At 42.5% G+C, this 12,562-nt stretch overlaps 1 protein-coding gene across 1 annotated transcript in view; it reads right to left on the bottom strand.

Annotated features, from left to right (window-relative positions):
• Nucleotides 1–12,562, bottom strand: part of LOC134350241 (sperm-associated antigen 1-like) — a 143,823-nt gene that overhangs the window by 28,102 nt on the left and 103,159 nt on the right. Inside the window, exons 14-16 of the mRNA XM_063055258.1 lie at nucleotides 11,753–11,955; nucleotides 4,402–4,543; nucleotides 3,023–3,149 (exon numbers count right to left, since the gene is read on the bottom strand). Coding sequence (XP_062911328.1) covers nucleotides 3,023–3,149; nucleotides 4,402–4,543; nucleotides 11,753–11,955 — 472 coding nt within the window. The remainder of the gene's footprint in view (nucleotides 1–3,022; nucleotides 3,150–4,401; nucleotides 4,544–11,752; nucleotides 11,956–12,562) is intronic.

The following is a 12,562-nucleotide window of genomic DNA, read 5'->3' as shown; positions in this document are numbered from 1 at the left end:
AACTTCGTTGGTTGACGACACAGAACAACACACTTTACTGTATGTTTTGATGCACATATGTCAAATAAAGGTATTAAAGATCATCTTTATATATTCCAAAGCCTGCACATCCTTTAGAGCAGATTTCTTTTCCCAGTGTACTATGGAAAAGATTCTCCATGTGGGAGAGGTTACCCAACTATTTGTTGAGGCCCTGTGCAAAACAGGACATTACTGATCATAAATGGCTGGCCTCGTCCCTGTTTTTGAATGATTCCTTTCCCCAGACTCCAGGTTGTCAAAGTCTACCCAGATACAGTGACATTTTAAAGGTGTTTCCATGCTTGGAATTACAAAAGAAACACCAGAGTTGTCATTCTCCGATCTACAAAATGCATTTGTTCATTGTTACACACACTAAATTCTGGAGGAACTCAACAGGTCAGGCAGCATCTGAGGTGAGGTGAGGCCTCCATTGGTCAGAGTTGACCATGGATATTATATTCTCGCTATCTAGATACGCAAGACTGGGCAGTACATTATGGAGAGCAAGCTGTTGCCCATGTAACAAGCTCCCCCTCTCCACGCATCTGATGAACCAAAAGGAAAGGCAGCAACCAATACAGTTTGGTACCAGCAGCATCGCAGGGGTTGACAGTCACCACTGGACTCAATGTAGGACTGCCTTAGGGACTCCAGCTCCAGGTTTTTCCCTCAGTGTTTACTCCCAAAGTCTTCCCCATGAGTAGGCATAGTTGCAAGGCAGCGGAGATTTGATTAGAGACTTCCTTCTCCTAGATGAGCTGCTAGCCACAGCTGACGAGCCCCATCTGCCAACCCCGGCAGCATCTATGGAGAGGGATAAAGAGTTGACGATTTGAAAAGAAAGGGGGAAGACGCTGGAATATGAAGGTGGGGTGGGAGGGAAAAGATTACAAGTTAGAAGAAGGTGATAGGTGAAGCTAGGTAAGAGGAAGATGGGTAGGGGAGGAAGGTGGGATGAAGTGAGAGCTAGGAGGCAGAATGGGGAATGACATGTGTGTTACTCTAGATTTCCAGCATATACAGAATCTCTTGTGTTTACAATTTGTTAAATGGAAGTATCTTAATGTAATTGATTAATGGGACCTCAACTCTTCCACCTAACTCTACCCATAAAAGTATAGTTGAATTGGTTTTCCAATTTAGTTGCAAGACTAGATACATTTTGACAATAACCTACTTTAGCGACTGTAGCTTGCATTTTCCTATCACTACATGCAGGTGAAATATTTACAGATACTGTACAGTAGCAGGCCTTTCCAGCCCAAAGACCTGCACCGCCCAGTTATACCACGTCACCAATTGACCCACTATCCGAAGGTCTCTGGGATGCAGAAGGAAACCGGAGCATCCAGTAGAAACACAACTCCATACAGACAGCGACGGGAATTGAATCCAGGTCACTAGTGATGTAATAGCATTACTGCTCTGCTACCGTGACACCCTACATCTTAAATTATCAAGTGACTCAGGTGCAAATACATTTATCTGGTATGCTTCCTTTGACCACGTTCCTCCTCCTACAAAAAGACGCCTAGAAACATATTCACAATAGCAGTGCAGAATTAAATAATTCTGGTGAAGTAACCAGAGCCACAAAATTCAGTTTACAAAAGTATCAGTAAATTCCATTGTTGCAAAGCATCTCAATAGTAGTGAGATCACTCAAGTCAGGTATGATATTTTCCTAAGAGGTTGCCTATTGGTGGGTCCTCAGGTGGCTGTAGAGGCCGATCAGGGATCCACATAACTGGGATGTTAGAGTCGATTCCCTTAATGGAGGAAGACTGTGCATGTCTTTGTTAATGTGGGAAGGCTCATTCACAGGCAGCTGATCGGGGTCAAGGTCCAGTGGCATGAAATGCAAGACGATTGTGGACCCTTCACTACTGCAGCCTTCCTCCACCTTCACTGCCATTGTGATGTGTCAACATCTTCCACCAGCTCCACCACTGTATTGCTCTTTGTCTGAAACCTTCCCCTTGACCTTAACACCATGGATGACCCTACCAGGAGTTAAGCATCAGATGGCTACACACCAGATGGCAATGCACTTGGAATCTCAAGAACTCAAGTTTCTCCACCACAAGATGATGATCCTCAGAAAAGAATGTATCTAGATATCTGAAATGGGATAGCATCAAAAGAAGTGGAACAATACTTGTCCACCTAGAACTTAGAGTGCCAAGATGAACAAACAGGTTTTTCCTGTAGAATTCATTGATTATGGGTGTGGAGTAAAACAGGCACTTTGATATCATGAGAAGCAAAAGCTAATCTAGGTGAACTAACAGCCAAGTTAGTCTCCATTTATCTTGCTGCTTTCCCTCAAATTCTGATCACAGGTTGAAGATTCTACTCTGACACTAGGTTCAGTAAAACGGCAGAGGATTTGCTCAGCTAACTGGAGCTGACTAGGAGATAAGTAAACAATAGGCAAGGTCCAAACCCAATTGTCAACCATCTGTCAAGAAAGTGAATGTCAGTGTAAGCACAAGTGTCTGTATGTATAGGAGTAACTGCTCTTGGACCACAGGTAGGCATATCTGATCAGACCCCCTGAACCTACCGGTAACTGGGACTGCTTCTTAATGTAGTTGCAGCATCTGAGTAATGTATATTGCTCAACCTGCCAAAAGGGAGTCTCAATTCAATTATAATCCCTTTGCTATATTCTTTAATTTGAAAGTCTGCTTCTTGCCCTCTCATCCCTCAAACCCATAATTTTTCACTCTTCAGACACTAGCATTACTTGTTCAAGGTTCCTAATGTCTATTTCTGTGAAAATGTCTACTTCAAGCATGATTCATGCTTGCAGAATTTTTTAAAAATCAGATTGACCTTGAATTAAGGAGCAAGACTGCTTAATTGGGCCATAAACGTCAATCGATGAGTAAAAGGGTAGTGATGATCTATTTCTGCCTCCAAGATCTCCAGATAGCAGCAAAACTATTAATGCCAGTAGTGGATAAAATTCCAGTATTTATTTGATGTGCCTTACCTTCAATCCTCTATAAGCCAGAGCCCTTCGATACAATGCTTTTATATTTGTGGGTTCCACCCGCAGAGCTATGTTACAATCGTCTTCAGCCTCCTTGCATTGACTAAGTTTCAGATAACATAATGCTCTAGGAAGAATAAAGAAGAATAGATTAGTCTTTATTTAACTTTATTACTCTTCTGTAGTATGGCTTGAAAGATTTTAAGAAATTCTTAGCTAATATTAATGTTTTAAGCATTGAGTTTGCATTTTCAAGAGGACCTTTAAAACTCATGTTTTAAACAGTGAATTTGTATTTTTACACACACCTTTATAAGAACCCCTTTGTCTTTCTTTTTGATAGACAGGCCTTTGTTATCAAGGTTGGCTTGCTTTCATTCCAGAATACAGGCATGCTACAACAGACCGTCATCCCCATCTTTCATTCTGACACACAATTACATCACATATCATTTAGCTTTGGCATTAACACCATTAAAACCAAACGGTTGCTCAAAGACTTAGTATCAATTAAAGAACAATTTTTCCTTTATAAGCTTGCCTAACTAAAGCATTTAAACATTACTAAGTAGGAGAAGGAATAGAGGCCTTTCCAAAAGCAATGGAATAGATAATCATTGAGAATAATCCTTTCAGATCAAGCTCAATTTATTCATCATTCAAACATACACATACATGTAGCTAAATGAAACATAGTTCCTCTGGGACCAAGGTACAAAATGCAGTACATATAGTTATGATCCAGCACAAGCAATCACACAAAAATATTAGCACAAGTTCCTGAGTGCCGTGGCCTGAAGATTGTGGGTTGATATAAAATATGAGGTAAGAGAGTATAATGTTACCGGCACTATTATGAGGAAGCAAGCAGTCCAATAAATATGTGAAATAGCAGCATAAAAATGAAAAGTGACCAGTGCAGGATGAGAGTGTGTCTGTGAGTTGGGAAGTGGGGGCGGCAGGGCATTTAGACAGAATGTACATGTGTGCTGAACCGCAGCAGGGTGTTAAGAAGTCTTAACAGTTAGTTAGAAGCTGTTACCCAGCCTGACATTGCTACATTCCTGATCTTGTATACACTAAATGTAACTGAATAGGAGACTCAGTACCTCCATTAAGTGCCTCAAAATTGAAATAGTCAAGGGAAAAAATGACTTGTATGAAAAGGAGTAATCACGAGAATCCCAGCTGACTAACCTTAAACTCATTTTCTAATCCACCTAAAAATCCCCCAGGGCTGGACAGATTTCAAACAGTTGGGTGTGTTAAACTAAGTTTTCATGCTATTCTTATGAGTCAGCTCCTACAGGAATGCTCTTTATAAAAAAAGAATACATGCAAGTTGTGTTTAAACAAATCCTTGTAACCGTGCTCCTTACCTGTTTGTGTAAATTGCACATTCATTGGATTTCAGTTTTAGGCATTCACTATACTTTGTGATGGCTTCCTTGTACTGTGTCTTTTTCACAAAACCGTTCCCTTGCTGCTTTAAGGACATAAAACGTTCTTCTACATCTTTACCTATAAGAAGTTTATACAAAAAAATGAACTTGTAAAGTAAGATTTTATTGACAAAGATTTGAGAAGCATGATATATATACTGGTCACTTTATTAGGTACACCTGTTTGTTAATGCAAATATCTCATCAGTCAACCAAGTGCAGCAACTCAATGCAGAAAAGCATGCAGACTTGGTCAAGAGGTTCAGTTGTTGTTCAGACCAAACGTCAGAATGGGGAAGAAATGAGATCTATGTGACTTTGACCATGGAATGATTGTTGGTGCCAGACAGAGTGTTTTCAGTATCTCAGAAATCGCTGATCTCCTCAGATTTTCAAGAACAGTCTCCAGAATTTATAGAGGATGGGGTGAAAAATAAAATACATCCAGTGAGCAGCAGTTCTGTGGGCAAAAATACCTTGTTAATGAGAGAGATCAAAGGATAATGGCCAAATACTAAACTTCAACATTATAGGAAGTGACAGTACCTTAAATAACCATGTGTTCCAAACAGTGGTGGGTAGAAGAGCATCTCTGAATGCACAACACATCAAAACTTGAAGTGATGGGCTACAGCAGCAGAACACCACAAACATATACTCAGTGGTCATTTTATTAGGTACCTCTTGTACCAAATAAACGGCCGCTGAATGTAGAGTGGTGGATTGGGTGCTGATTAAGCAGATTACTTCATCCTGAATGGTACCAAGCTCCATGAATGTTATTGAAGCTGTATTCATGCTGGCAAATCCATCCCATTTGAGTTAAAGGTGGCACGGTTGCGTAGCGTTCAGTGTACACTATTATAGCGGCAGCGATCACCGGTCGGGATTCATTTCCCGCCACCGTCTGTAAGGAATTGTATGTTCTCCCTGTGACCACTTGGGTTTCCTCCCACATTCCAAAGATGTACGGGTTTGAGTTTGTGAGTTGTGGCCCTGCTATGTTGGCGCCAGAAGTGTGGTGGGCTGCCCCCAGCACAATTTATGCTGATTTGATTTGAGGCAAACGACACTTTTCACTGTATGTTTCAATGTACACGTGACAAATATAGCTAATCGAATCTATTCTTGTCTCTTGAAGATAAAAGGCTTTTGAGTGTCATTTGAGGCACTGACCTGGTTGTGTAGCTATAGTTTTTATATGATTGTATCAGTTAAATGTTTTTTTTAAGTGACAGTACTGGTAACGGCACTGAACATGGTGTATAGGTGCTGTTATTCCTGTTGTTGGAGAAGGTCAACGCTTGGCATTTTTGTGGTGCAAATGTTACTCGTCACTTCTCAGTCTGTGCCTTTATGTTGTCTCTATCTTCTGTACAAAGGCATGGACTATTTCATTTTCTGAGATATTGACATAATTGCAATCATAGGTGAACATCCCATTTCAGATCTTATGGTAGAAGGAAGGTGAAGAAGCTAAAGATGGTTGGGCCTAAGAAACCACATTCAGCAAAAACCATGAGCATCTTCCTTTGAGCAAAGTATGTCAGACCATTGGAATACTTCTTAACATTGAACTTTAGCTTTACCAGCATTCAGTGCATGATCTGCACTGAGTTAAATGGAGTCAAATATTACGGGCAGTCCCTTCCACCTGGAAATTAACCTCTATCATTCACTTTTCAACCAGGACAGTGTTGAGGCCTAAAGTTCGATAAACCACTTTTCATAATGCTACTTACATTGTAAATACATGCCGTTATCAATGCATTTATGCACATTTTATTCCATATCTGTACTTTAACCTCTAACTTTATTTTTTAAACTCATTTTTATTCTTTATAATTGTGGATTGTTGTTTTATTGTTGTATGTTGCACCAATACACACAGCAAATTCCTAATACATGTAAATGCATATGGGACATAAAGTTGATCTTTGTTCCTTGAATCCCAAAATGGTTAGCTTGTTTTTGGTGAGTAAATGTTGCTTGATGGCACTGTTGATGACACTTTCCACTGAATGGGAGTAGAAGCAAGTAGCTGAAGAAGTGAGCGGAAGAATTTCGGGTCGAAAAAGTCATTTTTTTTTAAAGAACTGCTCGGGGAGAAGGGTCTGCACTGCGCAGGCGCGTGACGTAGCACGCCAAGGTTTAAAAAGCAGACCACCATATACAGCGGACATCGTCAGAGTGGACTGAGTCAGAGTGGGACGGCTTTGGCTCAAACAGGCTTCGCCGAGAACAGGCACAGGCCAGGGTAGGTTCCAGTAAGTATTTTGCTCAGATTGTCTAGCGTAGAGAGAATGCCAGGCAGGATGTTGGAATGCTCCTCTTGCAGGATGTGGGAAGTCAGGGAGCCCTCCGGTGTCCCTGACAACGACACCTGCAAGAAGTGCATCCAGCTGCAGCTCCTGACAAACCGCGTTAGGGAACTGGAGCAGGAGCTGGATGACCTGCGGATCATTCGGGAGAATGAGGAGATTATAGATCGTAGCTACAGGGAGGTAGTTACGCCAAAGGAGCAGAGGACAGGAAATTGGGTCACTGTCAGGCGAGGGAAGGGGAAAGGGCAGGCAGAGCAGGGTTCCCCTGTGGCCATTCCCCTCAGCAACAAGTATACCGCATTGGATACTGTTGGGGGGGATGACTTACCTGGGATTAGCTGCAGTAGCAGGCCTTTCCAGTCTGAGTCTGGCTCCGCAGTGCAGAAGGGAAGGGGAGAAAGAGGAGAGTGGTAGTGATAGGGGACTCAATAGTTAGAGGTGCAGATAGGAGGTTCTGTGGTCGTGACAGAGAATCCAGGATGGTTTGTTGCCTCCCAGGTGCCAGGGTCAAGGATGTCTCTGATCGATTGCATGACATTCTGAAGTGGGAGGGTGACCAGCCAGATGTTGTGGTGCACATAGGCACCAATGACATAGCAAGGAAGAGTGAAGAGGTCCTGGACAGTGAGTATAGAGAGCTTGGTAGGAAGTTGAAAAGCAGGACCTCCAGGGTGGTAATCTCAGGATTGCTACCTGTGCTAGGTGCCAGTGAGGGTAGGAATAGGATGCTCTGGAGGAGGAACAAGTGGCTGAGGAACTGGTGTAGGGGGCAGGGTTTCAGATTTCAGGATCATTGGGACCTCCTCTGGGGCAGGTGGGACCTGTACAAGAGAGACGGGTTACACTTGAACCACAGGGGGACCAATATCCTTTCAGGGAGGTTTGTTAGTGCTATTGGGGAGGCTTTAAACTAGATTTGCAGGGGGATGGGAACCAGAGTGCCAGAGCTGACAGTGTGGCTGGGGTGAAGATAAATGATATTGAAAGTTTAAGCAAATCCGCTGATAGAAAGGTTGTGAGTGGTGGTAAAAATCTTCTGAGGTGTATATATTTCAATGCTAGGAGTATTGCGGGGAAGGCGGATGAGTTGAGGGCGTGCATTGACACGTGGAATTATGATGTTGTAGCAATTAGTGAAACTTGGCTACAGGAGGGGCAGGACTGGCAGCTTAATATTCCAGGGTTCTGATGTTTCAGATGTGATCGAGCCAGGGGAATGCAAGGTGGGGGAGTAGCATTGCTTGTTAGGGAAAATATTACAGCAGTGCTCAGGCATGACAGATTACAGGGCTTGTCTACTGAGTCCTTATGGGTGGAGCTGAGAAACAGGAAAGGTATGGCCACATTAGTGGGATTGTATTACAGACCACCCAATAGTCAACGAGACTTGGAAGAGCAAATCTGCAGAGAGATAGCAGACAACTGCAGGAAACATAAAGTTGTGGTGGTCGGGGATTTTAATTTTCCATACATTAATTGGGACTCCCATACTGTTAGGGGTCTAGATGGTTTAGAGTTTGTAAAATGTGTTCTGGAAAGTTTTCTAAATCAGTATATAGAGGGACCAACTAGAGGGGATGCATGCAATATTGGATCTCCTGTTAGGAAACGAATTGGGCAAGTGACGGAAGTCTGTGTAGGGGAGCACTTTGGTTCCAGTGATCATAACGCCATTAGTTTCAATTTGATCATGGACAAGGATAGATCTGGTCCTAGGGTTGAGGTTCTGAATTGGAAGAAGGCCAAATTTGAAGAAATGAGAAAGGATCTAAAAAGCGTGGATTGGGACAGGTTGTTCTCTGGCAAAGATGTGATTGGTAGGTGGGATGCCTTCAAAGGGGAAATTTTGAGAGTGCAGAGTTTGTATGTTCCTGTCAGGATTAAAGGCAAATTGAATAGGAATAAGGAACCTTGGTTCTCAAGGGATATTGCAACTCTGATAAAGAAGAAGAGGGAGTTGTATGAAATGTATAGGAAACGGGAGTAAATCAGGTGCTTGAGGAGTATAAGAAGTGCAAGAAAATACTTAAGAAAGAAATCAGGAGGGCAAAAAGAAGACATGAGATTGCCTTGGCAGTCAAAGTGAAGGATAATCCAAAGAGCTTTTACAAGTATATTAAGAGCAAAAGGATTGTAAGGGATAAAATTGGTCCTCTTGAAGATCAGAGTGGTCGGCTTTGTGTGGAACCAAAGGAAATGGGGGAGATCTTAAATAGGTTTTTTGTGTCTGTATTTACTAAGGAAGCTGGCATGAAATCTATGGAATTGAGGGAATCAAGTAGTGAGACCATGGAAACTGTACAGATTGAAAAGGAGGAGGTGCTTGCTGTCTTGAGGAAAATTAAAGTGGATAAATCCCCGGGACCTTGAAGGAGACTAGTGTTGAAATTGCGGGGCCCTGGCAGAAATATTTAAAATGTTGCTGTCTACGGGTGAAGTGCCGGAGGATTGGAGAGTGGCTCATGTTGTTCCGTTGTTTAAAAAAGGATCAAAAAGTAATCCGGGAAATTATAGGCCGGTGAGTTTAACGTCAGTAGTAGGTAAGTTATTGGAGAGAGTACTAAGAGACAGAATCTACAAGCATTTGGATAGACAGGGGCTAATTAGGGAGAGTCAACATGGCTTTGTGCGTGGTAGGTCATATTTGACCAATCTGTTGGAGTTTTTCGAGGAGGTTACCAGGAAAGTGGATGAAGGGAAGGCAGTATATTGTCTACATGGACTTCAGTAAGGCCTTTGACAAGGTCCCACATGGGAGGTTAGCTAGGAAAATTCAGTCGCTAGGTATACATGGAGAGGTGGTAAATTGGATTAGACATTGGCTCAATGGAAGAAGCCAGAGAGTGGTGGTAGAAAATTGCTTCTCTGAGTGGAGGCCTGTGACTAGTGGTGTGCCACAGGGATCAGTGCTGGGTCCATTGTTATTTGTCATCTATATCAATGATCTGGATGATAATGTGGTAAATTGGATCAGCAAGTTTGCTGATGATACAAAGATTGGAGGTGTAGTAGACAGTGAGGAAGGTTTTCAGAGCCTGCAGAGGGACTTGGACCAGCTGGAAAAATGGGCTGAAAAATGGCAGATGGAGTTTAATACTGACAAGTGTGAGGTATTGCACGTTGGAAGGACAAACCAACATAGAACATACAGGGTTAATGGTAAGGCACTGAGGAGTGCAGTGGAATAGAGGGATCTGGGAATACAGATACAAAATTCCCTAAAACTGTCGACACAGGTAGATAGGGTCGTAAAGAGAGCTTTTGGTACATTGGCCTTTATTAATCGTAGTATTGAGTATAAGAGCTGGAATGTTATGATGAGGTTGTATAAGGCATTGGTGAGGCCAAATCTGGAGTATTGTGTTCAGTTTTGGTCACCAAATTACAGGAAGGATATAAATAAGCTTGGAAGAGTGCAGAGAAGGTTTACAAGGATGTTGCCGGAACTTGAGAAACTCAGTTACAGAGAAAGGTTGAATAGGTTAGGACTTTATTCCCTGGAGCGTAGAAGAATGAGGGGAGATTTGATAGAGGTATATAAAATTATGATGGGTATAGATAGAGTGAATGCAAGCAGGCTTTTTCCACTGAGGCAAGGGGAGAAAAAAACAAGAGGACATGGGTTAAGGGTGAGGGGGGAAAAGTTTAAAGGGAACATTAGAGGGGGCTTCTTCACACAGAGAGTGGTGGGAGTATGGAATGAGCTGCCAGACGAGGTGGTAAATGCGGGTTCTTTTTTAACATTTAAGAATAAATTGGACAGATACATGGATGGGAGGTGTATGGAGGGATATGGTCCGTGTGCAGGTCAGTGGGACTAGGCAGAGAGTGGTTCGGCACAGCCAAGAAGGGCCAAAGGGCCTGTTTCTGTGCTGTAGTTTCTATGGTTCTAATGCCTAATTAGAAATAAGCAGGACAGGATTTCTCCTACAGTCTTCTTAGGAAGAAGTTGAAATGAGTCATTCCTTACTCATGTCTTGTTGAACACAGTTACTACAAGAATGTTATCCTTATCTGAATGGACAGTCCAACTGAAATCAAAGTTGCCACTTCTGATACCATATTCCTTCTGCAGTAGCACACTACAGATCAAGCCATCTCTGAGGATTGCCATCTTGTTATGAGGGAGAGGCTTGTGAATGCCTGAGTTCCTGACAGTGACACCATTTGGTGCTCAGCTCCTGATCGGGTCACCAATGGGGTAAGGTCAAGGAGGAGGTTCCAGACAAAGACCAATCCAATCAAGTCCTCAGGGTGGTGCTGGCAGAAGATGATGACACATTATCGGTGTCAGTGAAGGTGGAGGAAGGATGCAGCACTGAAGGGTCCCCAGTCTTCTTGCATTCCTTGCTGCTGGACCCTGCCCTTGATCTGTCATGGACAATGTGGTGTTAGCCCATGCATCCACCTCACCGCGTTAAAGTTACACACAAAGCTTCTACATTAAGGAAATCCACCCAACCATCCTGGATTAGGTCCCGTGGCAATCAGTAGTGACGAAGGGGGACAGGACTATGAGGTCTGAATGAGCTCAGGATCCATGATGTTGGATTTACAAATAGCAACTGAAGGAGAAGGGTGGTTACTTTTGCCGGTGCTGCACTAGTATACGGCGATCCAAGATTGATTCGACGGACATCCGAAAACCCACTAATAGACATCCCCATAGGAAAGCATCACACTCCATTCAAGTGATTGCACTACTGCTACTGCTACTACAGATCAACCTGACCCATATGATTAGCTACACTGACTCAGATTCACCGCTACAAATCCAAGGTCCCTCCGGTTAACAATTTGACTAGTAGTCATTAACTGAAGGTCACCATACACAAATGCAACAGCTTTTGTCCCATCAGTAACGCTTACTGTAGCTCTGTAGGCAAGCTATGATATGGAATGTTTGAAAAATCAAAATTTTCAAAAATCAAATATTTTTGTATATTAAATAGTCATTTTCTTACCCAAGTCTGGATGTGTTGTACCATTGCTGCAGCCTGGATCTTGATCTTCACTTCCACTGGTAATTTGAGACTTGTTTCCAATTACCGTGGTTATGGAATTGTCTTCCCCTCTTTGGATCTGTGCTGAAACAGGGACCACTGGGATTGGTGACAGCTTTTCTCTCCATTTTGATCCATCTTCTTCTATTAATGCTTTAGTTATCCTAAAAGGCAATCCCACAGTCACTGGATATAGTTTTAACTAGTCAAGGGAACTATTTTAGAAAACACACACTTTAATACAAAATTATCTAAATGTGCTAACCAAATTTTCAGCATCAGCCATGAACGTCTTAAGTTAAAGAACGACAGAGATCTAGAAATTGTAAAATGTCTGAAAATGTGCTGTGCAGAGAATCAGGCCAGATTTATGGGGCAGCAATATTCTATCATGCATTCCTGATGAAGGGATCAACTGTTTATTTGTCTCCATAGACGCTGCTTGACCTGCTGAATTCCTCCAGCATTTCACGTATGTTATTCTACCATGTACCTTGCGTGGTCAAAAGGAAAGACAGAAGAAGGAATAGAGGGAGGATCATATGGAGGTCAGTAGCTACAGATGACCATAAACACATGAGCTTCTGCAGCTGCTGGAAATCCACAGCAACACATGGAACGTAGGAATGTAGGAGGAACTCATCAGATCAGGCAGCATCTATGGAGGGGAATAAACAGTTGACATTTCGGGTCAAGACCCTTCAAGGCATATTGTACTATGATATGAAAATACTTTTTGTCAGGTGTGCAGATGAGGATTCCTGCAGAAAA

This window comes from Mobula hypostoma, chromosome 1 (genome assembly GCF_963921235.1).
Source record: "Mobula hypostoma chromosome 1, sMobHyp1.1, whole genome shotgun sequence".
NCBI classification, from domain to species: domain Eukaryota; kingdom Metazoa; phylum Chordata; class Chondrichthyes; order Myliobatiformes; family Myliobatidae; genus Mobula; species Mobula hypostoma.
The sequence above is the reverse complement of the archived record's forward strand: the minus strand, read 5'-3'. Positions and strand labels throughout refer to the sequence as shown.